Source organism: Dendropsophus ebraccatus, chromosome 1 (genome assembly GCF_027789765.1).
Source record: "Dendropsophus ebraccatus isolate aDenEbr1 chromosome 1, aDenEbr1.pat, whole genome shotgun sequence".
In the NCBI taxonomy this organism is placed as follows: Eukaryota; Metazoa; Chordata; class Amphibia; order Anura; family Hylidae; genus Dendropsophus; species Dendropsophus ebraccatus.
The window spans coordinates 142,517,373-142,544,197 of NC_091454.1; the positions used below are offsets into that span (position 1 = coordinate 142,517,373).

Here is a 26,825-nt window from a genome sequence, read left to right on the forward strand (position 1 = left end):
AAACAAACTATGATACTGAACACATATGAGGTTAACAAGACGTTAGAATGTCCCTTTTTTTACAATGTATTATGTGAAACACTTTCCATGTAAAAAGACAGATTACGCTATTGTAGGTAATAGGTATCCTAGTTATGGGCAGGCCTACAAAGGATAAACCCACATGAATAGTAGTACAAAGCCACTCTGCATACTTGGTCCAGTTTCCCTGCTTGTTACACAGGACTTATCTACACTGCTTCTCTGCACGTCTATTCTGAGCGAAGATCAGAGAACATTTCTGCCAGATAATGCATTATTTCACTTAGAGCCAGCTCTATAGCTTGGAGATACACGTGCCATTCTGTCTCACCAGCTTTTCCTGGTTGTCTATATGCATCTGTGTGTTACTTCAATAACATTTTACAATCATTTATATTCATTTGCCAAAGTCCTATTTCTACTAGGGGGGCAGGAATGTATCAGGCACACATCTCCCATGTATGTAGTTACATCATATACGCCAGATGACTAATGTTCTTATTTTTGAATGGGTGATTTAAGTCATTTGGAATAGCTGAATGTGAGGAAAAATAGATAAACTGTTAGTGAGGCCTCTGCAGGGATAGCAGAAGGGAAAAGTGCACTCAAATCAATCACTAAATTTCCTTTTTCTCTGTTCTCATATTCGAGTATATGAGAAATTCATGCAGCCCCTGTTAGGACTAGGATTTTTTTTCCAGTGGTATACTTTAAGGTACATTTAGCGTTTTCAGGAACGGGTACGTAAACTCCTGAGCGTGCACCATACATACTACAATGTGCGATGGATGAAAGGGGTTGTTCTGCTTTATGTAAAGCAAGCTTCATACTGTTCTAAAAGCTTAAACAGTGCTAATATACTCTATGTGCCAATTGCCCACTACAATCAAGACCACTACTTGCTGTTAGTGAATAGAAACTTCTCAAAAGGCTCAGGGACCTATTAAAGTAAATCAAAAGGCTAAGGGACCTATTACAGTGGTTGATTATTGGTCAAAGAGCTCAATGCTGCCATATGTAACGGCACTGGTGATGAACAAACGGCCATCATTTCTACATCCCTCCCTGCATGACAAATCACATAATAGGCACGGATATATAATACATCAGTGCTCTTTTAATGCACACATCAGCATATCTAAAATGACCTAAAAAACCTGACCTTATCTTCTTTCTACAACTGACAATGGGCTACAATTTACCAGGATAGGCTGGAGATCTGCTATAGTAGAGACAACCTACTGATGAGAGGAGACACAGTTTCTGGGGGATTTTTTTTTCCATTATATAACCCTATAGGTCAACTTGGGCACATTCTGAAAACCTCATCAGTAATGTCAGAGGTCATGACTGTGTCTGCAGTGTCTGGATGTAATCAAGAAAATAAGTTACCACTGACAACAAAAATGATAAGGAGCTGAAAACAGACTTCAATGGATAAACTGCATGTGTAAACAAATAAACACTGCTGTCCCTTGTACGTTTCTGAGCATATTAATAAAATGAAATGCAAGGGTTAAAAAAGAAAAGAAAAAAAAAAAAAAAGCTTTAACAACTTAAGTGTAAATCCCCTGTGGCCCAGAATCTATCCAACCCATCTTTATTATGCAATAGAGCGCATACAGCTAATTCCACCCTGCTGGAGTTTAGGGCTGTTTCTTGCCTAAAATGGAAATTAAATGTGAGTGACTATCTCCGAAAGACTCTGCCAAATTTGTACTCAACTAATACTACTCCTCAGACCCCTTAGTACATACTGTGCAGCATGTGTGGATCAGGTTTACACAGAGTGGGATAAAGGTGAACAAAAAGATCACAAAAAAAGTATGTCAGAAAATGAACACTCTCCAGTAACAATTATTTACTGTACAAATCACAACTGGCATCTATTCTCAGAACCAATGACCTTTAAAAGCACTTGGCTGCAGAGTCATCTACATCTGTAACTTCGTTTATGTTATGGAGGGAATAAATAAAGCATAATTATTTCACAAGAATTTCTTACACACCCATACACAAGTCCTGCACGATGCAATATATGGGCAATACATATACATACATTTTAACAAGGCTCAGACTTAATAGGAAATGGTAACTAATCCTCTAGAGTACTTGCTTCAATGAACAAACAGTTTTAATTAACACCATAAGGATATATATATATATATATATATATATATATATATATACATACACACACATACATATAGGATCAATATAAAATAATATAATCAATGTAATTAAAAACTCTAAAAACACATAGTTAAAAGTTCATATATTGTTGAAGCCACTAGGTATATGTCTGTGTTGAACTTAGAAGATGAGCGTATATTCGCACGATGCGTTAGTGTTATTCCACAATGTCTATTGGAGATGATATAGCAATAGTAAAGTTTGGAGGTATCGATAGCTCCTTAAAAGTGCAATAATGCGAAAAAAAGGTTGGCGTGGTACGCCTCTCACCGGGTCGTTGTTATATCAGCCGTATCGTGGGTAGTATGTGGCTTGTGGTGCGCCGGAGGATCCTCCGCTCCGCATTAGAGACCGCTGCTGTCGGTGGATTCAGATAGAGCTGTATCGGCTTCAGATGTATGGCTGCCGGCTCAGCGTGCAGCGTCTTCGCTTCTGTTAGCTGCTGTGGGTTGAGCTGGAGTATGCAGAGTGGCGGTAACAGGTTTGTTGTTGCGCGGGAATCCGCCTGTCAATCATCCGTGCCGTTCTCGTTGTGAGTGTTTGTCAGGCTTGCAACATCGGATATTAATGCAACAAGTTGGCTGTAGCAATGTGTTAGTTAGCTAAACGCGTTTCAAGGCAAAACCAGGGCCTCTTCCTCAGTAGCTGGTATATGTAGTGCAGTATTGCTCTTTTATAGTGTTTCGGATAATAGAGTCAGAATATCAGGGTTGGACTTAGTGGATTCTTGTAAAACACGGAGTGACCCGTTAGGATTTTATGTCCATCCATATCCTCCAGAGTCAAAAATATTGCATATGTGGATAATTCAAATGTATATATATAATATACATATATAATGTATCTTGATATCATACATAAAGTAACAACATGTAAAACATAGAGATGTAACAAAAAGTGCATGTACGGAAATGCATATAAAGATGCACTGCTTGCTGTTTTAAGGAAAAAACGCAGTGTTGTAATAATGTAATGTGAACTGATTTTTTTTTTTTATAACTGTAATTTTTATTGCAAAGATTTTTCAAAGATTTTTTGCACAAACAGAACAAAGAATTACAGGGCATGTACAGGATAATGTGAGAAACAGCAATATGATGAGGTACCAGCAATAAGTATAAACATATCAGGCACAAGTAGGTAGAAATAGTGGCAGCACCTAGTTCTACTGTGACCATAGCGGCACAGCATAGTTCTACAAGGATAATCAGAAAACATAGATAATACAGCAGCTGTCGTCTGATGATATCTCCCTGTTACTTATGGTTTAGACAAAAAGTGGAACCAAACTACAGCCCCATAACAAAACCTTTTGACAAACAGACAACACAGACAAACTAAGACAGGACTCAACACCAAGGAGATAGGAAAAGGGGGGAGGGAAGGGAGGGGAGATGGGAGGGACAGGGAAACTAGGGTCTACTGCCAGAAGAGGCAATCATATCAAAGGAATCCCAAAGGATCCATATGGACTCAAATTTATCAATGGCATTATTAAGGGAAGCAGTAAGCTTTTCTAGGGAACGCAACTCCCGGATTCTGGCGAGCAAACAAGGCCGGGAAGGAGGGGATGTTTGCTTCCAGGCACGAGCAATTAAGGACTTGGCCGCTGTCAGGATAGTGAGTAACAACTTCGCCTGCTTTTTCCGGAGGGTCTTTGGGAACAAGTTCAACAGACAGATTCCAGGGTCCCTAGCAATGGTAGCACCCAAGACTGTCGAGGCCAGTCTGCAAACCTCTACCCAAAATGGGCGGATAAGGGGGCAATCCCAAAATATATGGAGGAGCGACCCCACACTACCCGAACACCTCCAACATTGTGAGGGGATAGCATTATTTAGTTTATGGAGGAGCTCAGGCGTATGGTACCAGTGCATTAACAGCTTATAGTGGGACTCCTTATATGTGGTGCAGATGGAGGATCTTGCCGCCCTGTCCCATATCACATCCCAACACTCTGGGGGGAGCTGTCTGCCCAATACTGCCTCCCACTTATCCATATAGTGATGTCTAGCCTGGGAGCCATCAGAGGGTGAGTTAATAATTCGATAGATATCTGGTATCAACCCTGATGTGGAAACGCCACCTCTCACTAATTGTTCAAAGGCAGTTGGTTTCGAGACTGTGAGGGATCCCAGGCGAGACAGCATAAAATGGCGGATCTGTAAATAGGTATATTGCTCTGAGGGCGGTAGCTCAAATCTGTCCACAATCCTGTGGAAGGGGAGAAGGGTGCGTGTAAGTGGGTCTACCATGTCGGCGAACTGAAACAGTTTTTTGGAGCCCCATAGTCTAACTATATGAGACTGTAAACCAGGCTGAAAGTCAGGATAGAGAAGGAAGGAATTTAAAGGGGACGTTTTAGAATAGAGTTTAAATTTGGAGGAGCAGATGGACCAGATGTGCAAAGTAAAGTTAATGGGGCCAAGGAGGTTTAAATGGGAGAAGGAAGGCGGAGAGGGGTGCCAGAGAAAGGAGTTGGGATGGAAAGGTGCTAGCCAAACTTTTTCAATCTCAGCCCATTTCTTATAGGCTAGGTACTTGGACCATGCAGTAATTTGTCGCAGATGAGTGGCATAATAGTAATGTAGGATGTTAGGTACTGCGAGGCCTCCCTGAGTCTTACTACTCATCATAACCGAAGCGGGAATACGATGCCGCTTTGCCGCCCAAATAAATTTGAAAATATCCCGCTGTAGGGTTTTTATCTCGGATAGTGGTATACGCACCGGGAGAGTTTCAAAGAAGTAAAGTAACTTCGGGAGGATCGTCATCTTGACCGAAGCCACTCTACCCAGGAGGGAGATGAAATGGGAGTTCCATTTGGCCAGAAGGGCCCTAAGTTCTTTAAAAAGAGCAGGATAGTTGGTCGTGTATAGTGAAGAGTATGTAGGAGTAAGCCGGATGCCCAGATACTTAATAGAGGACTCAGACCACTTGAATCGGAAGACAGATTGAAGGTGTGTTATCGTGGAGCTAGGGAGGTTGAGGGGCATGATTTCAGATTTAGAGGTATTTACTTTATACCCAGAAAGTACTCCAAATTGGGAGAGCAAGGCCCTGAGTGCCGGTAGGGTCGTATGAGGGGACGACAAGGTGAGGAGGACGTCATCTGCAAAAAGCATGATTTTGGACTCCTTGCCTCGGACTGATACACCACGGATGTCCGGGCAATTCCGGATGGCCGCCGCCAGGGGTTCGATACAAAGGACGAACAAAAGAGGAGAAAGCGGACAGCCCTGGCGGGTGCCATTCCGAATTGGAAAGGTCCCAGACATCATATGTGGGAATTTGATAGCAGCAGTAGGTCTTGTGTATAAGGCCTCAATCGCAGTCAGAAAGGGTCCCCGAAAACCACAGCATCGGAGGGTCTCAAACATGAATGGCCACCCTAGGCGGTCAAACGCTTTCTCAGCATCTAAACTAAGTATCAGGGCCCTCTCCGACTGCTGATTAACTGCATCGATAACATCAATTGCACGTCGAGTGTTATCCCCCCCCTGTCGTCCAGGCACAAAACCCACTTGATCGGCATTGATAAGTGATGGCAGCCAATAACCTAGGCGGGTGGCAAGTAGCTTAGTAAAAATTTTAAAGTCTGAATTTAGGAGGGAAATAGGCCTGTAATTGGCACATTCTAAAGGGTCCTTACCGGGCTTGGGGATAAGTGTAATGTAGGAGTGGGACAGTGTTGTGGGAATAGCGGAACCTTGCATAAAAGAGTTAAAGAGGGACAGGAGTCGAGAGGATAACTCAGAGGAAAAGGTTTTGTAGTAGAGGTATGTGAATCCATCAGGCCCCGGTGCTCGTCCCGACGGGAGGGATTTCAGTACTTCTGAGAGCTCCTCCTCCGTAATAGGTGCATTTAGGGTTTCCAAGGCATCTGCAGACAAAGTCGGCAAGTTGCAGGCAGACAGGAACTCCCCAATACGCCGAGAGCGAGCATCTGGGTCAGAGGGTAGAGTAGAAGGTAGTGAGTATAGGTCAGTGTAGTACTGCAGAAAAATGGAGGATATATCAGCAGGGTTATAGTGGAGTCGCCCACCAGGGTCCCTTAGGACCTGAGGAGACTGGGCCAACGCCCTATCATTGAGCATATTTGCCAGTAGCGTATGTGCTTTGTTGCCCTTCTCATAGAATCGCTGTTTAGAATAAACAAGCAGCTTTTCAACTTTAGATAGTGATAGTTCTTTTAAGCGGGCTCTCGCAGCTACAAGTTTCCTCAATGTCCGAAGGGAGGGGGACTGAGCAAGGGAGCGTTCTAGGGTTTGAATGTCACATTTGGCAGTGTGCATGGCCAATTGGGCGTCTTTTTTCTGTCGCGAACTGAGGGCTATACAGTGCCCTCTGATAACAGCCTTATGGGCTTCCCATAGAGTCGATTCAGAGGTAACTGTCCCGCTGTTCTCTAAAAAATAAGTGGAAAGGCATGCTTTGATTGAATCACGGGAAAGTGGGTATTTTAGCAAGCTCTCATTCAAGCGCCAGTGACACTGGCGGGTGGGGGATTTAAGACTTTTAAAGCACACCAACACCGGGCCATGGTCCGACCACGAAATCGGGTCAATAGAAGCGCTTTCAAGGAGGCGTACAGTAGGAACATTACCAAAGAAGTAGTCAATTCTAGAGTGCACGCGGTGTGGGTGTGAATAGAATGTGTATTCCCTCTCCGTAGGGTGGTCAATACGCCAGAGATCAAATAAATGATGTTTGCGGATAAGCTTACGGAATTCAGCAGACAGTCTGGCCTGGTCCACAGGCACTGGACGACCCGAAACCGAGTGTCTATCCAGCTTCTCAGAGAAGGACAAGTTGAAATCGCCTCCTAGTATTCTGGGGGCCGGGGGGTATTTTGCGAGTTTATTGAGCACCCTACGGAGGAAGGGGATTTGACATTTGTTGGGGGCATAAACATTACAAAATATAAGAGGCTTCCCGTGCAGTTGGCCTTCCACTATTACAAAGCGACCTCCCGGGTCTAAAAAGGAGGAGGAGACTTGGATGGGAAATGAGCGGGAAAAGAGAATCGCTACTCCAGCTCGCTTAGAGCCACTAGATGCGGCAACGGCTGTGGGGAAGGCATGTCTAGCAAAGGCAAACGTAGCAGCTCCATCAAAGTGAGTTTCCTGAAGGAATGCCACATCAGCCTTCGCATGTTGCATTTCCCGCAGAGCTAGTCTACGTTTCACATTAGAATTAAGGCCTTTCACATTTAATGTCACACACTTAGCCATATGGGTAACATGATGAAACGACCAAGCAAATGTGATGGCTTACCCACACAGAGAATACCTTATGGCTGACAAGTCCTGGCCGGGTCATGTCCAGTATTGCAATCTCCGCGGCAGAGACCCTAGAAAGAAAGGGAAGGGGACAAAAGGGGGGAGAAGGATCGACAAGGACAACAAAGACACAAGACAAACAAAACAGGAACCCCGTAGGGTTCAAAGCACTCGGCTCAGGTCCTGGGTACATAATGCCAGGAAGTGGGGAAGAACAGAAAAAGTAATGGAAAACACAACCAAAAGGTTGAGCAACAGTATCCCCTTAGGGGGGGGGAAGGAATCACCAACAAAAGATACATAGTGATGTACAACTCCAGGTAGAGAACTCGGGCCATCCAGCTATGAAGGGACTTTACAATTCTAAAATAAGCCAGGTGAAAAAGAAAAGGAGAAAAACAGGGCCTCTCGGCAGCAGAGTGAGAGGACCATCAGGGGGCTACAGAGAGCACAGCGGGTCGCTGTAGAGGTCTCATGGAACCTTAGTCAGGTCTGCTTCTGGGCCGGGTCCAGGCTCTCCAGAGCGAGGACGTCTCCTCTTCTGACGTGCAGACTGCCACACCGGTGGAGGGGGAGGAGGTGGAGGTGCAACAGTCCAATCTGAGATCTTGGGAACAGGAATGTCCAGAAGGTCACAGAATTTCTGAAGGTCTGCGAGGTTACGGAGAACAGCGGATCTGCCATCTCTACGGGCAGATAGGGCAAATGGAAAGTTCCACCGATACGTAGCGTCATAGTCCCGCAGAGTAGTTAGGAGTGGACGGAGGAGGCGGCGTTTCTGCAACGTTATCCACGACAAATCGGGGTAGAGTTGTAATGTTGCACCATCAAAGTCCAACTCGCGGAGGGAGCGCGCTTTTGCCATAATTGCCTCCTTGATGGCATAGTCATGTAGGCAACAGATAACATCTCTTGGTGACCCATTGGTAGGCTTAGGTCTCAGAGCTCGGTGCGCCCTGTCAAATTTTATTTTGTGACTGGGTGGCTCACCTAATATGGTGTTAAACAGGCCTTCAAGAGTGTCCATCAAATCTGTGTTTTGTGTAGCCTCGGGGAGGCCCCGTATGCGGATGTTGTTGCGCCTGCCCCTGTTATCCAGGTCCCCAATATGGCGTTGCATGTCATCGAGTGCAAGAGCCTGGGTGGAAACAGTGGAGCACAAGGCGCCGATGTAGTCCCTGGTGGAGTCATGGTCATTTTCAAGGCTATCAACTCTCAGGGATATATGCTGTATATCTTTCCGGACCTCCGCAATCTCCACCCTACAGGCTTCCTTTACCTCAGAAATGAGGGACTTAAAGTCCTGCTTAGTAGGGAGTTGAGATAGTATGTCATGCATCTCCCCCTGAGACCTGGACCCCACCACCGAAGTCTCGGATTCAGAGTCAGTGTGAGGCCAATCAGCCTCCTTATGTGAGGCAGATCGGGTATGTGGCTCAGATGACTTGGATGCTATTGCCTGTCCTCCTCGCTTCACCCTGTCCCCTTTTTGAGATTTAGTAGGGGCAGCCATCATGTACTGAGATATGCGCTGTTGGCCCTTTAAAACGGCAAGGTCTTTGAGCAGGGTCCCAGGTACGGAGAGAGGGTGGGGAGGTATAGAGGGATCGGGGTCCCTACAGATCTCCAATGTGTCAGGGACAGTACCTGTGGTGGCAGGGGAAGGCCCAGGAGGAACGCCGGCGGAGCTGTGTCGCAGTAGAGGCATGCGGTATAGGCCGCAAGATGGCGGCGCCTCACTCCCTCTCCCGGCCTCACTCGTGGCTCCGTGTGAGCTGTGGCGGCGGCCGCTGTACCGCGTCGGTCTCCGAGAGCGGCGGAGACGGGATATGCCCAGGGCCCGGTTCGATGGACCTCCCGGATCGCTGGGGCCAACAAGATCCCGTCGCCACGCGTCACGAGGCCTGAGGCGCAGCACCACCGCCTGACGTGTGATGTCCGGGGGGATCACCGGGGGGCCGGGGTCTGTCTCGGGGCACTCACAGGATGGTCCGGGGGTCCCCCTGATCTTCCTCTCCATGCACGGAGGTAAGTCGCTGCTGTGGGTGCAAGGTTTGGCTGCGGATGTAGCTGGATGGCCTGGAGCTCCTCTTCTATGCTGCCGCTCTCATCGGCGGTTCGCCACGCCCCCCGTGAACTGATTTTTATGACAATATGTTCTAAACTTATCTGAATACAAATCTATTGCAACATTTCTTTTTTTTTTGTAGATAAACAAAAGAAATGAAATACGGATAATTATGTACAATATAAAATATAGACAATGGATAAACATGATTATTTATATATGAAATCCAAACCAGTATTATGCAGTGCATGATGACAACAGTACAACAGAAATATATATGTAATTAATGAAATATTACAATGAAAAAATAGGAATATATATATATATAATGAATGAAATATTACAATGAAAAAATAGATATTCCATATCTGTAATTTTGATGAATCTTAATATCTAAACACATGAAAGTATAAGAGGAGGGAGGGTGTGGATCGCAAGGATCATAGTCACGCTGGTAATTAAACAGCCTGCTGGCTATGTCCGTGGGAACCAGACGCTTCCCCCATTACAAGAAGCCAAAAATTTCCAATTCTGAGTTTAGTCCCTTCGATTGAAGGGACTCAAATTCGTATATTTTACGTGATTCTGCCCTAGACATTTGGGCAATAAAATCCCCCCCTCTCCAGTTTCGCTTAACACTTAATAGTGCTGTATATGATGTTCTGAAAAAGAATGATGTTCTGAAAAATGTGCTGATAATGGGTGGGTCATATTTTGTTTGCGGATGTTGTATAGGTGTTCTGCTATTCTGATCTTCATTTGGCGTTTGGTCCTACCTATATATTGTTTCTTACAGGTAGACTCTATTAAATAAATGACTACCTTCGTTGCACATGTAAGGAATTCAGTGATTTCCCATTTGAATTCGTTGACTGTGGACATAACAGTGGTGATTTTGCCTCTTGATGTAGTGAGCTTACAGTTGCTGCATGTTCCACACTTGTGGAATCCATTCATAGTCAGCCAGTTGGTAGTGGGCCTGTCCCGCTGAGGGTTCTTAATTGTGGGGGCTATTTGGATTCCCAAATTAGGTGCTCTGGTATAAATGATTGGAGGTTTGGGGGGTAGTAGATGTCCTATAATTTTATACTCTTGAATCAAATGCCAATTTTTCGGGAATATGGTTTTGATTTTTTTTATAATCTTTATTAAAAGGGATAATGATTTTAGATGTATTATCAGCTGGGCTATTTTTCTTTAAAAAAAAATGTTGCAATAGATTTGTATTCAGATAAGTTTAGAACATATTGTCATAAACATCAGTTCACATTACATTATTACAACACTGCGTTTTTTCCTTAAAACAGCAAGCAGTGCATCTTTATATGCATTTCCGTACATGCACTTTTTGTTACATCTCTATGTTTTACATGTTGTTACTTTATGTATGATATCAAGATACATTATATCGGAATTGAGGGGATAGATATCTGACATTTGAATTATCCACATATACAATATTTTTGACTCTGGAGGATATGGATGGACATAAAATCCTAACGGGTCACTCCGTGTTTTACAAGAATTCACTAAGTCCAACCCTGATATTCTGACTCTATTATCCGAAACACTATAAAAGAGCAATACTGCACTACATATACCAGCTACTGAGGAAGAGGCCCTGGTTTTGCCTTGAAACGCGTTTAGCTAACTAACACATTGCTACAGCCAACTTGTTGCATTAATATCCGATGTTGCAAGCCTGACAAACACTCACAACGAGAACGGCACGGATGATTGACAGGCGGATTCCCGCGCAACAACAAACCTGTTACCGCCACTCTGCATACTCCAGCTCAACCCACAGCAGCTAACAGAAGCAAAGACGCTGCACGCTGAGCCGGCAGCCATACATCTGAAGCCGATACAGCTCTATCTGAATCCACCGACAGCAGCGGTCTCTAATGCGGAGCGGAGGATCCTCCGGCGCACCACAAGCCACATACTACCCACGATACGGCTGATATAACAACGACCCGGTGAGAGGCGTACCACGCCAACCTTTTTTTCGCACTATTGCACTTTTAAGGAGCTATCGATACCTCCAAACTTTACTATTGCTATATCATCTCCAATAGACATTGTGGAATAACACTAACGCATCGTGCGAATATACGCTCATCTTCTAAGTTCAACACAGACATATACCTAGTGGCTTCAACAATATATGAACTTTTAACTATGTGTTTTTAGAGTTTTTAATTACATTGATTATATTATTTTATATTGATCCTATATGTATGTATGTGTGTGTGTGTGTGTGTGTGTGTGTGTGTGTGTGTGTGTGTGTGTATGTATGTATATATATATATATATATCTATATCTATCTATATCTATCTATATATATATATCTATATATATATATATCTATATATATATATATATATATATATATATATATATATATATATATATATATATATATCTATATCTATATATATATATATATCTATATATATATATCTATATCTATCTATCTATCTATCTATCTATCTATATATATATATATATATACCAACAAAACACAACAATCACTGAACTCAGGGAGAACAGTGAAAAATTCCAATGGAGTACTCATTTACGAGTCTCCATTGATTGTCCCATACAAAATTTAAATATGCAAAAAAGGGGTCTGTGGAGCCTCAGTTAAGAGTCTCAAAACACGGGAATAGCCAGATATCCCTCTCTCCAGAGAAGGAAGCCCATTGCCAAGGGGTGCCTCCTAGTGGGGAGAGCACCAAACCACCCTGATACGTAGTCCCTCAGGTCCTCACTCTGTTGCGAGCTTTAGGACCTAAATAGGGAAACACCTATTTTTGAGACTCGTAACTGAGGCTCCACGGACCCCTTTTTTGCATATATATATATATATATATATATATATATATATATATCCTTATGGTGTTAATTAAAACTGTTTGTTCATTGAAGCAAGTACTCTAGAGGATGAGTTACCATTTCCTTTTGTATTTGTGATTAGTTTTTATCCTTTGGTACAGGATACACTATTGACCTCGAGTATATTGCAGTATAGAGAGCTCCACCATCCGCCATTCTAAGACTTAATAGGACCGACAGAACAAGACCACGTGAATCACATAGACTTAACATTCTTACAACAAATACATCACTTTACATTTCTTTAAAAGACAAAGGGCAACAGTTGCTAAACTATACCAAAAATAGTGGGCATGAAAATAACAGATCTTTTTTTACTTTATATCCTGTCTTAAGATTGTCAGGCATGTGAATTAAATGGGTAGTCCGGCTAGGATCCCTTTTTTTCAGAATGCCCAGTAAAGTTGTGGGTGCAAAAAACTAACATCCACTTACCTCCCTGGCTCCTGCCCGCATTTGTATTGGTAGCGATCTGGGTGCGGAGACCCCTGCCGATCACTAGATTAAAGGTGCAGATGCGCTCAGCAGCACACGCTCTGACCCCTAATCTTCACTGTAAACAGCTAATGCGAGCAGCGTATGGTTATAATGGAAGCCTATGAGACTACCAGTATACAGAATTGGAATAAGTACCATATGCTTCCATCATAATTCTGCTGACTGCTGGTTATGGCAGTTTAGAGATGAAGGGGCACAACGCGTCAGTTTATGCAAACGACAACTGTCATTTGCATAAATCACCTGTTTTAGCGCCAAAATGGCGACTGTCCAAAATAACGACCGTAAAAGCGGCCAAAAAATTGTGTGAACATAGCCTAAGGGAGTATTCCCATCTGAAGAAATGATCACCTGTTTACAGGACAAGCGATAGCAAGCCAATTGGGGCTGCTTGCAAAATTCATGTAATGATGAAAGTCAGTTGTGCAGGTTATGAAATCAAATTATAAATCACTGGAGATTAAGAAATGTCCTTCTGACATAGCTGGTCACATTTTACTGAAAATATTGAATATACTGGACTAGGAGTATCATTACCAATGCAAATGGAACTAAAAAAATATTAGTGAAACACAACTAAGACGACCATACCTGTGTAATGTTCATTCCCCTGAGCTGCACATGTCAACAGCTGAGCCATAGAGGAGCCAACAGTCTTAGATGTGCTGCCAAGGTCCTGGGCACACTTCTCCAGCTGCAGAAAGTGCAAGGAACATAAGAGAGTTTATATGCTGTAAATTAGCACTTCCAATAAAGCTACACCATAAAGGCTGACCATACACAATTGATACCTGTCAGCAGAATGCTTTTTTTAAACACAAGCCTTTGAGAAAGTGAATAAATAAAGAGTGGCACTCACCACGCTGGATGCGGTTTCTTTTTAATGATGAAATCTCACAATGTCAGTCATGTAGCATACACTGGGGTAGGGAGGGAGGCTGAAGCTGAACACTCTAGACACTGGCTACAGTTGTTTCGGCCTGACAAAGCGGGGGATCCCGCGTCTACAGTGTTCAGTTTCAGCCTCTTTCCCTGCCCTGATGTATGCTACATGACTGACAAGAAAGAGAAAGGAGAGAAGCGGCACCTTCTAGTGCAATAATAAGTGTAAAACAAAGGCATTGAGGATAAGGTGAAGTGCACGCTGACCTGGATGAGTTGTGCAAACAACAGGCACAACTCTATCAATTGCTCCAATAACACCAATGCCAGCTCCAGGTCATTCACGGCCAAACCGAGGAATAAGGCAATTAAGAAAGACAGAGAGAGCCAGCAGAGGCCATCTGACACCGGGATACCATTCAAGTGAGCCAGGTGCAGGTGTAGACATCAGGTGTAGTAATGCATAGGAGTGAGCGCTAGTTGCCAATCACCAACACACTATGTAATCTTGGACCAAAAATAAAAAAACTGTTTATTCAAACAACGGGTTTCGGGCTGAAACACTGTTTTAATAAACAGTTTTTTTTATTTTTGGTCCAAGATTACATAGTGTGTTGGTGATTGGCAACTAGCGCTCACTCCTATGCATTACTACACCTGATGTCTACACCTGCACCTGGCTCACTTGAAGGGAATACCGGTGTCAGATGGCCTCTGCTGGGTCTCTCTGTCTTTCTTAATTGCCTCATTCCTCGGTTTGGCCGTGAATGACCTGGAGCTGGCATTGGTGTTATTGGAGCAACTCATCCAGGTGAGCGTGCACTTCACCTTATCCTCAATGCCTTTGTTTTACACTTATTATTGCACTAGAAAGTGCCGCTTCTCTCCTTTCTCTTTCCTGTCAGTCATGTAGCACACATGCTGGGTCTCTCTGTGTTTCTTACATGACTGACATTGTGATATTTTATCAATAAAGAGAAATAGCATCCAACGTGGTTAGTGCCACTCATCCTTTATTCACTTTCTCAAAGGTTTGTGCTTAATTTCAATATGTTGCTCCCGAATTTGAGCGCCCCGTGAACTGTCTGCGACCGCAAAACAGCAACTACAGCTAGCGCTGTAGCCCTGTTGCATATGGTTGACATAGTGCCGGCAACCATTCCTTTTTGCCATTCTCTCCTGATCTCCATAATCAACAATGCTATTGGGGCTATTTGCTGTCAGACACCTCTGGCAGCGATTCACGTCCCAAGAACAAAGGATTGGACATGTTAGAGTTGCACTGTCTGATCCTTCCCTGCCCCACCATAATCTGACCAGGGATAGTCTATACATATTAGATTGCAGGCCAGTCCTGCTGAAATCTAATGTAAGTGGGCAGCTTTATAGCAAGATTATTTAGGGACAATAATACAACTGCAAAAATGAGCACTTGAACAAACAGGGGTACAGGTAGGATTGCAGGATCTAGTTTATCTAACAGAACAATACATATACAAATAGGAACCACTAACAAAACACAGCTCTTAATGGGGGAAGATGAGGCCTGTCCATGTATTACTATTAAAAATGCATGAACCGCAAGCATGTTTAGGTTCATCCAAACCCAAAATCCAAACCCAGTGAGTAAAGAAGTTGAATGCAGCCCTAGGAAGTCCTGCTCATTGCTGTATCGTTCATTTCCAGGCAGCCTCCGGGTTGCATTTAACTTCTTCAGCTACCGGTAATTAAATGTTGAGAGTTTGGGCTCGGACCTATAAGTACTATGTGTTACTAAATTTTCCTGCACCAAATGTATAGCTGGCTGCAGATTCCCCTGGAAAAACGGGGAATGTTCCTAAAAATAATTCTATACAAAAACAGTACCATGTGTAAAATATAGCCATGTATTTTATATGAGATTATCCCAGACTGTGTATATTTTCCAATGGAAAAAAAAACTATCTTGCTCTGTGTCTGAGTGTAATGTAACAGTTTATGGTAATTAAATACTGCATTCTTCAAATGTGAACAGGGTGCTAAGAAAACAGAATTTGCCAAATATACAGGTTAGGTATAATCCTAGTCAGGATCATTGCTCATTACGGCAATTTATCCTACATGATTGTGAACTCATAAGTGCAGGAATTACCGTCTCCCCTGGAAGGGGCTTCAGTTGCCCATCTGTAGCTGCCATCTTTGCATCCTGCAATTCATTCTTTAATGTTTGGACGGAATTCAGAGCAGAATCAATTTCCATAGGGCCACAAGCTTCATGAGCCTGTGTAACAGCATAATAAGCAAAAAGTTAACTCTGTATACTTCCAACAGACGTAACCCCCCCCCCCCCCCAAACCTCAGTAACTCACCTTCTGTGTAGCTGTACGCAACTCAGCCAAGCTGGTGGCAAGGTTCTTGGCGCACTGACCTAGCTGCATGGCAGCTGCTTGATCTGTCACAGTGGGTACAGCAGCTTTGGCAGAAGCAACCATTTTACTTCCAGGCTGTTTAAAAAAGAAGTATAGACATTATTGGTAACAGTTCTACATCTCCTAAATTACAGCTACATTTTATTTTAAATAACTGTGACAACTGCACATACAGTTTTTGATCCAAAACAAATCTATCAGCAGCTTAGGATGCCAGAAGCATTATGGGAACTAGAGGCAGATAACTAATGACGCTTCAGCTGGGTTCACACTACGTATATTTCATTCAGTATTGTGGTCCTCATATTGCAACCAAAACCAGGAGTGGATTAAAAACACAGAAAGGCTCTGTTCACACAATGTTGAAATTGAGTGGATGGCCGCCATATAACAGTAAATAACTGCCATTATTTCAATATAACAGCTGTTGTTTTAAAATACCAGCAAATATTTGCCATTAAATGGCGGCCATCCACTCAATTTCAACATTGTGTGAACAGATCCTTTCTGTGTTTTTAATCCACTCCTGGTTGTGGTTGCAATATGAGGACCACAATACTGACTGAAATATACGTAGTGTGAACCCAGCCTAAAGCTGTAAGAGTGGCCCTGTCATTATTGAAAACAAACAAAACTGACAAGGTGCAGAGACATGTGAAAAGTTTTGATTAGTCAGGTCTCAGTGTCCAAACCTCCATGATTTCTAGATATACTTGGAAGAAGAGCATGGTTATGTGCTTCCCCTGCCTGGTTCCTGGTGATCTCTGTCTCACTGCACAGGAGATGTTCCTTAGAGCTATAACGGAGGTAGTCTTGTGCAGCAAGACAGAGATCGCTGGGATTCAGTGAGAAAAGTGCTCAGCTATGCCCTTCTCTCAGCTCTGTCTAAGGGTCCTTTTAGATGGCCTGATATGCCTTTACAAGGCACGATTAAGTGAACGGTCAGGCCACATAAACGGTCGCTGTATCGTTAGGGTAGCCATTTAAACACACTGCTATCGGCTGTACTTCTTCTATTTGAGAGATGTGTAGCCAATAATAATGATTTTAAGGCTGCACAAATGATCAAATCAGGTGAGGAGTAGGCGTTGGCTCAACATTGTCAATGACAGGGACAGTTCAAACCAAGTGGTTTAGTATCCATCCCTCCTTTACTTACCTAGAAAAACAGAATTATTAATCATAATGATTCTTAATTGACTCCTGGTTCCTCAAGCTAGTGTGGACATACTCACATGGGTCAATATGGAGCATGACAACAGTTAATGATATTGTGCTGTGTGAAGAAGCCCTAGAATATTTGTGGTGTACATCAAAATTCCACTTTTATGGGGCCTAGCACAGATCTACAAAAATGCAGAGTATCGGAATGATGACACATGTACAAAAAGAACTGCAATGAGTCACAGAATTCATTGCTATTACTAACAAACATTAAATGAATTCAAAGGCAGGCTACATGCCCTAAGGAATGCACAGCATTACAGCCTAATCTTATCTCCAATGCATACGAACAGCCGTCTCTGATATTATGACACACCACGCATTAGAGCCCATTTTGTAAATCAAGGGAATTTCCTGACTAAAATCAAAGCATATGGCAGTTGTGTAAACTGAACTAATTCTCTAGAGAAAGTGCTAATCAATTCTCAAAAAAGTTATTTTATCTTACCCTTGTTAGTATGCATATGGCATATGGTGTTATCATACGAAAACCAGTATATGACTGCATATACTAAGTATAGGAAGGAGGATTAAAGGGGAGCCTTATGGGGGAAAAATATATTCCACTAAAAAGTAAATCAAAAGTTATATAGACGTCTCTATATAATGTATTACAGTATCTGCGCAGTTCAGTGCACTGGGAGTTGATTAACATCAAGGAATTAAAGAAAACTGGCCTCCCTGCAGTCCACTCTGTCTCCTGCTCCAGCCCAATACCTCAGGAGAAAGATCATGTGACCACTGTCTCACATTCAGTTTGTTTGCTGAGCACAGACTGAGGATGCAGATGTGACAGGGGCGGGGCATGGAAGAAATGGGACATGTAGTCTGACAGCAGTTCAAGGGAAGAGGAACAGCAAGAGAGATGGAGCAGCAGTTGGAACAGCAAGAGAGATTGGTTTTGGATAATAAAGGGGGTATTCAGTAAAAGGACATGGCCTTAATGGGCTAAAAAAAAATTAGCCGAAATTTAGGAGCAATTCTGGTTTTGAATAGTATACTAGTTTTTGCTGTTGCCAACCCACTACCCGGCAAACAAGACATGTTCTGTACATGAAATATGCATTGATTAAGTGACATATCATTTATTCCAATGCATTTATATTAATTTCACTGACAGTAATACCTCACTTACCTCTCACAATGACTGAACAATAAGTAAGGAACAGCCTCTTACCTGTAGAAAGTTTTGACTGGAGACTATTAGAGCTAGTTGTGCACTCAAATCATCAGCCTGGGCTTGACTGCCTCTTACACCTTGTACCAACTGGGGAATATGGTCAGCCACAGCCTGCAGAAACAAAGTTTCCAAATCTTAATATGAAGCTGTGAAATTACCACACAAAGTCATCCATATTGTATGTGTATTAAATAAGATACATCAGGTAACATTTATCTTAAGTGGTATAAAGGCAACTTGGTAGTCATGCATATATCTCTTATTCTTCACTGGCCCTTTTGAAAACAAATTGACTGCTGTGGGCTACTGCTTTATATTTCCACTGAACCAGTGTTGATTAATCTCCCCTATTTTCACTGCCCTATGACAAATGAAATATTAGATGATCGGCAACCTGAAACATGGCATCTGGCATTACATCTTCAATTCTGAACCTGCATAAACCATATGACAGGTGTTTCTATTAGGTATTAAAGGGAATGATCAGAATTAGACAAACGTGGCGGACTTATACTTTCAGTATCTGGAATTATCAGTAAAAAAAATTCTAAGGGTGCGTTCACACGTACAGGATCTGCAGCAGATTTGATGGTGCAGATTTGAAGCTGCAGATTCAAAGCAAATCAATTCTGAGCCATCAAATCTGCTGCAGATCCTGTCTGTGTGAACGCACCCTCAATGTAGGTGACATAAGTACCTTTAAGAAAAGCAATCATAAAAAAATCACATCTAAAAGTGTTACTCTCATACTGTTGTTTAAATTAACTTTTGATGTGTTGCACAGATAGGTCAGTGTCTTGGTGCCGAAAGCCCCTCCAATAGTTAGTTATAGCCAGAAAGGCGTGCAGCAGCGCACTTCAAGCTAGCCACCTGCTTTGACTAGATGAAAATGGGCTCTACAGAATTATGAAACTGAAGTGAGGGGATCTCAGCACCGTCTGTGCAACACGTCCCAAAGGTTTATTTAATTTACAGTAATGCTTCAAGCTGTCTACTGACATGAAGGTGGCAGGGAATTTGATCTAACCACAATCCTCCCTTCATGTACTGGAACTCTTCTGCTTCTGAAATGACATGTAACATATATAAGTGTACCTTACATTTAACAACATTTGATTTGAAATTAAAAACATAATCGATAAGTGCAATACCCTGTGAGCTCACACTGGATATCCTAAACAATACACAGTTAGTCTCTGTACCATAAAATAATAAGTACAGCATATACGCATATATATACATAGCCACTGGTGTATAATACTATGGGTTTAATCATTCCTCCAGGAGGTCACACAGGAACATGGACATATCTTTGACTTAAAATTTTCCCTAAGTAAATTATAAGATGAGACATAATACAGCACATCTAACAATGCTATCCAATGCGCTCTCAGTTACCTTGCAGCTTTGAACCAGTTGCTGATGTGCTGCCATGTTCTTATTGGAGACTGAGGCATTCTGTGAAGCTGCAATGGTCTGGGTAGCAGCCGCAGCGGCCTGTTTTGCGGCAGCCTACAAAAAGAAAAACAGAGAATGAACAATAAACTACTACAAAAAAAATGCAGTGATCAAAGGAGAAATAAAATGACCATATGGCACATAGTGTGAAAGTAATAGTAACTGTAAGGGGAAGTTCCTCAGTCACCAAAATATGTGTTGCTAATTTTAATTTCTATGGTGTGGGGCAAACTCACTGTCTGGGGGGGGGGGGGGGGGGGGGGGGGGGGGGAGTTTCCTCTTCCTATGAGGCTATAGTCAAATGTTGTGATGGATGATGCACGCATTTTGAAATGTGGCTGTAAAAATACATCTAATGGCAGAACAAGGATTAAGTTGCTACTTATATAAAACCTCTCTAACTATAGAAGAATTGAGCAGAATATTAAAGGGAACCTGTCACCCCCCGTGCCGGGGTGACAGGCTCCTGACCCCCGTTAGAGCCCCCTATACTTACCTAATCACGCCGGGTCCCGCTTCTGGAGGTGGTTGGGTGATGAAGATCTCAGCCGCTGCAGCCCGGCGCGCGCGCTGAGAGATGAGTCCAACACCCATAGAGAATGACAGGAGAGTCCAGCGCTCCGTCATTCTCTATGAGCTTTGGACTCATCTCTCAGCGCGTGCGCGCCGGGCTGCAGCGGCTGAGATCTCCGTGACCCGACCACCTCCAGAAGCGGGACCCGGCGGGATTAGGTGAGTATAGGGGGCTTTAACGCGGGGTCGGGAGCCTGTCACCCCGGCACGGGGGGTGACAGGTTCCCTTTAAGGCAACATAAAATGTTCCATTCCCTGTGATACTGGATTATGTGATTGCTGACATGGATGACAATCACAATAAGTGATTCAGACAAAGGATGGTTAGAAAGTAAAAAAACCCTAAGGGTACAAACCCACACACCGTATACGCAGCAGATACGCAACAAATACGCAACAAATACGCAGCAGATTTAATGGTGAAGATTTGATGCTGTGTTCAGCTATTTAGATCTAATCTGCTGCGTATTTGCTGCGTATCGCAGCAGTAAATACGCTGCGTATACAGTGTGTGGGTTTATACCCTAAAAATACATGGCTTGAACATTTACTTTGTGAAGAAATAAATAGAAAATTAGATGATTACATCTGCACTTTTATTAATATGTTAAAACTAAACATTGACTTCTGGCAGCAGTACTACAGGGGGCAGTGTTTGCAGAGGTGTATGGAAATGTTTAGAAGCATTGTAAAGTAGTAACAGGACATAAAATTGAATTAAAATGTTCTTTCTCATAATGCATAAATGTGATCTTCAAGCACTGTGACACCAGACATCAGGGAACAAATGTCACACTGAAGCTAAATACAAATTTAGAGCCATGCATTGGAAACCAAAATCTGTGAAGGAGTCACTTCATGTTTGGCGTGATATATTGCTTTCTACAATTAAAACCGGTGTCTGTGTAGTCACAATATTAAACCCATTCACCTCAAGCCTGTTAACAATCTTCTTCTTGATGGCGTTCTGTGCCGCTGCATTAGTAGCCACTCTCAGACCCTCTGCTGCCTCCCTCAGCCGCTGTTGCTGATCTTCATTCTCAGGGTTGGCAGCAGCTCCCTGCAAGTAACACAGACTTTATTATTTAGCAATATGTGTCTAACAGGGCAAATAATCCTGCCTTACCAATCAATCTACCTTTGCAGCCTCCACCATACGGGCAGTAGAATCAGCTAGAAGCTTGGCAGCAGCTAACAGTTTCTTGGAGTTGTCCATATCCAACTCAGCCTCTGCATCAGATCTCATAGCATTGACCAGATCTGAGGTCGCTTGAGCCAACACCCGTGCTTGTCGAACCATTTCTCCTACAAATATAAATATATAGCTATTGTGTTATTAAAGTGTTTAGAATTATCCCCCAAAATAACCATTTAAAGCACATCTAAATCTGATCGAGAACCAAGCAGGCAGGTTTTTTGGGAAACTGCAGTCTTTGTGCCAAAACCAGAAGTGGATCCAACAGGAAAGAAGTATAGGTCCTTCCTTTATATTTTCCAACCCACTTGGATTCACTTCTGGCTTTAGCACAGTAACTGCCATGTGTGAAACCAGCATTACACAGTGGAAGTGGGAAACTGGACAGAGTAAAATCACAAACTGTGAAATCACATTTCAATTAAAGGTCATATTAAATAACATTGTATTCTTTATAAAGCTGCATAAATATACATTCACAGAGACTGCACCAAACATTACAATGTGCCCATCTCATATTAACACATTAGTACATTTCAAGTCATTTTCTCATTTGAAGAACTGACCTGCATCACCCATGGAGCTAAATATGCTCTCTGTGACCGACATGATTGTATCTGTTGCCTGGTCATAGCGGCCAATGGGTTCCCCACGGCTTGCAAACTGGCGGACATGTTGCAAGAGGTCATTTAGGGCTTGACTGACCACACTGGCGGCTGCGCTGACTTGTTTTAACAGTTCAACATCTTCTGTGGCCGCTTGGCACGCCCGCACACAGTTCTCCACAGAGCGATCTACCAGTTTTCCAGCTTCAATGAGTTGTTCTTGACAAACTGGTGAACTAATAGTAGGACTGACAACCTATAAAGCAGACAATGATTATGTCTGACAATGTAATGATAATATCAGTAATTCATAATATCCCCATTGCACACTACTAAAGGATTCATTTGGCTTGCAGAAAAAGAACACACTGATAAATTTGCTTGTTTCAGTTAAAACTGGATTAGTAGGTCCTAACTGCTGGAAGGCAGCGAGCCCTAATGAATATAAAAATCTATGTCTGTTTAAAAACTTGTTTCTGTTTTGTTACATTCATTGGCATTATTTGCATCCCTTAAATTAAAGGGAACCAGCTTTGGGAGCAGAACCAGCAGAAGCTGGTAAGCTCTACCAGGGGGTCGGGAGGGCTCTACTCCGGGTGCCGAGGTCACAGGTTCCCTGTTAAAGGACAAGTGCCATGTAAAACTTTTTCCCAGTAATTGAAGCACATTACAAAGTTATATAACTCTGTAATGTGCATCAATCACCTATCTGCCTCCCTTCCCTGTCTTTCCCCCCTCCTCCCCCCACCAGGAAGTGTCCTAACTCACACAGACCTAATTACTGTTGTCACCATCACCAGGCAGCTCCTTCTTGTGAGGATGAGTTATCAGCAGGAGGGCTGCTCTAGGTCCTGTTACAGCAGCCCCCCCTCCCCAGTCCAAGTGATGGCTTGCAGTTGTTCAGCCAACGGGAGCTGAGCAAGCTGAGTCACCTGACAAGGCAGGGGAGGGGGGAGGCTAGTGTAACAGGAGAGCTGAGAGAAGAGCTTGGTGACGGTGACGTCAGTAATTAGGTCTGTGTGAGTTAGGACACTTCCTGCTGGGGTGTGGAGGGGGGAAAAGACAGGGAAGGGAGGCAGATAGGTGATTGAAGCATATTACAGAGTTATATAACTTTGTAATGTGCTTCAATTACTGGGAAAAAGTTTTTCATGGCACTTGTCCTTTAAGAGCTTTTACATAGTCACTATAGCAGGTGTAGAATTGGAGGGAGTTGTGATTTAGGTCCTGTATAAAAATTATCCAAACGTAAAGAGAATAGGTCATGTTCATGTTGTCTGAACCACAAGTCATCTGGTCTCCGCCTGTCCTTCTGACTAATTAATAGAGCTCCCCCTACACCCAACAAGGAAGGATCTATCTATCAAGCCTAGTGGGCTAGCGAAAAGCCACAGAGGACCATCTTGATATATTCAGTGAATGTGAAAGTATTGACAGGTTCCTAATAAAGAAAAATGTTTCTATAAAATAATCTAAGAAATTCCCTTAGCTGGCTTACCTTTGCACATGCCACTAACTGGGAGGTAGAAAGTGCACATTGAGTAGCAGCAGCAATCACTCTGTTCTGTAGTACTGTATCTTCAGTCACTTGTGCTACATTCTTGGCCTTCAAGACCAACATGGCAGCTGCATTGGCTACAGCTTTTGCCAAACTCATTAACACATCCTAGAATATAGAAGACATAAGAGGAGATGTAGAGAGGGGGATATGGGGAATAGCACATTATCAATCTCAATATTTCATAATTACCTGGAACCGCTCATCCGCTTCACTCTCTCCAATTTGTCGCAGCAGGTCTCCACTTGCCTGCCCTATACTGCCTGCTGCTGTGAGAACAGTTTGCCGAGGCTACAAGGTAAAAAAATATTCATACTTAATATACATTGTGACAGCATCATTTGTCTTGTAGGAAATTCTGTTCCTTTGCACTGCTCCATTTATTTGGTTATTATCAGAAATATTGTCCATAGAAACAGAGAACATTATCAGCAGAAAAATAGCACCTGGTCCATCTACTCTGCCCTTATTTCTATATTTATTTTATATTTTTTCTTATTATAGAGAAATGTTTATCCAGACCAGGGCCGGCCTTAGGGTAGATAGCCCCCCGTGCAAAACTTTCTTTCAGCGCCCTCCCCCTCCCCGTTGAGCGCCCCAAAGCAACCAGCATGGGAGGAGGGGAGGCGGCCAGCTGGAGGGGCGCTCCAGCTGACAGACACCACATGTAACTTACAGATTCCTATGTCTAAGTTAGATGTGCAGCTGTCTGCCAGGGCGCCCCCTAGCTGGCCACGAATGATGCGCCCTGTGCAATTGCACAGGTCGCACACCCCAAAGGCCGGCCCTGATCCAGACACATTTGCATTGACTTGTTGTGGTTTTACCAACCACATCTGCTTATCTAGCTTGATGTATCAGTAAAGAATACAAAGTGTGTCTAGATAGCAACAAAGTGGCACAGTCTAGGAGTGGTTAAAATTTATACGTGAATGCAGTTATTAAAGTAGGGATAAGGGCAACCTGAAGCAAGAATTGTACTTTATCAAGTAAAAAAAAAATACAAACAACATAAAAAGTTTAAAATGGTTTGTGAAATGTATTTTTCAATAAATTCTGAGGGCCTACCTCTCCAGAAGATGGCTGCACTGCTGTAAGCAGATCTGACACAGCGCCTGCCAATGTCCTTGCTGCTCCTAGTAATTTCTCCCCACTTCCAACCTCATCCTCCATCAGAGCAGCCAACAGTTTTACACCCTTGGACATCTCCGTCAAATTAGAAGAAATGGTGGTGATTGCACATCCCACCGCTGTGTAGTCTGTCTCTGATGGATCTCCTACAAGGAGGAAAAGATCCCTGTTCACATGCACAATCATGAATAACAAATAAAATAATATGTGAATATCATGCTAGTTGTATTCCCTTATGGTCCATTTACACAGAAAGATTACCTGACAGATAATCTGACAAAAATTTGAAGCCAAAGTCAGGAATGGGTTTGAAAAGGGGAGAAATCTCAGGCTTTCCATTATGACATGATCTCTGTTTATAGTCTGTTTCTGGCTTTGGCTTCAAATGTTTGGCAGATAATCTGTCAGATAATCTTTCTGTGTAAATGGACCCTTAGTTTAATCAATCTAAAATGCTTTCAGGTAGCTGCCTTTAAATGCAGGATGGTACAAATACAATTCCATAGGTGCTGACTAGCTGAAGAACATAGGGCAGATTTACTTATACTAGCTGATTCATACACAATAAGAGACTAGACAGCCTAAGGATGTGCCACATTTGTGGGTATCTCTGGGTTTAAAAAATATGGCACCTTTTTAGCTTGTCAAGTCAGGCTGGGTTCACACTACATTTGGGAATTCCATTTAACAAATCCATTTTTAAATGGTTACTTTTAATGAACACAAAATGTGGTCAACTACGTTTGTGTACGCTATAAAAAAAATAGATCCATTTTTTTGTTTTTTTTTATGAAATTCAATGGAAAACGGATGCACACAAATGTATCTGTTTTCCCCACTTTCACCTGTGCCTGTTTACAAAGAAAAAGAAATAAAGAAAGAGGCCAGTGAAGCACTTTTCTAAGTTTATTTTCCATTTTGAACAACCTGCAGCCCACAGTCATTTCTGCCATTGTTAGCGTTTCCCTAGAGGTATACTTTTCCACAATACCTGCTGGGCATCGGGATGGCTGTCCCAGCAACTTAAGTGCTCAGCATGCACTTACATGTCTGCACTTGATCAGATTAAATTTGAGTGTACACCTGTAAATACACTTCCATAATATAGTATTTTTCTTTTTTTAACATGTACATACAGGGGGAAAAAAGTTGCAGCCTCACTGTGAATGTGACTGGCCTTGACTTTAAAACAAAGTAACCATGTACACACAAACTTCGTATTTAGGCATAATAATACCTGCAGTCAGGTTCACTACCGATGCGGTTCCTGCAGTGATGGCGTCCACTTGGGAGTGGATCTCATGTTTTGATTCATCTACTTTGTTTTGGATCCAAACTCTAGATGCCTAAAAAACAACAACAAACTCAGTATACATATATGGATTATAAGTATTACAAGTATTTAGCCTTTTATATCATCGCTGTCACACTGGGCTAATGAAGTAGGTTTTCCATACCTTGCCTTGGCAGAATGAACTGGGGTCAAAAAAGAAAGGTTGCAGCATCGAGTAATGGATTTGTCTCCTTCATTGCTTAAAAGTACACCTGTCATTTGAAAAGACCTTTGACATGTCACAGGGACCACCCATCGTTAGAATAAGCGGTGAGAAGTGGGTGGAAGCACACTTTAATCCCTGAAACACAGCAATC

At 42.7% G+C, this 26,825-nt stretch overlaps 1 protein-coding gene across 2 annotated transcripts in view; it reads right to left on the minus strand.

Annotated features, from left to right (window-relative positions):
• The window catches only part of TLN2 (talin 2), a 158,175-nt gene that overhangs the window by 39,520 nt on the left and 91,830 nt on the right, over positions 1–26,825 (minus strand). For both annotated transcript variants that reach the window (XM_069980795.1, XM_069980786.1), the window contains exons 15-26: positions 26,413–26,521; positions 25,113–25,321; positions 24,237–24,335; positions 23,985–24,152; positions 22,448–22,742; positions 21,825–21,991; positions 21,618–21,746; positions 20,054–20,167; positions 18,653–18,766; positions 16,192–16,326; positions 15,975–16,103; positions 13,553–13,655 (exon numbers count right to left, since the gene is read on the minus strand). In XM_069980795.1, coding sequence (XP_069836896.1) covers positions 13,553–13,655; positions 15,975–16,103; positions 16,192–16,326; positions 18,653–18,766; positions 20,054–20,167; positions 21,618–21,746; positions 21,825–21,991; positions 22,448–22,742; positions 23,985–24,152; positions 24,237–24,335; positions 25,113–25,321; positions 26,413–26,521 — 1,771 coding nt within the window. The remainder of the gene's footprint in view (positions 1–13,552; positions 13,656–15,974; positions 16,104–16,191; positions 16,327–18,652; positions 18,767–20,053; positions 20,168–21,617; positions 21,747–21,824; positions 21,992–22,447; positions 22,743–23,984; positions 24,153–24,236; positions 24,336–25,112; positions 25,322–26,412; positions 26,522–26,825) is intronic.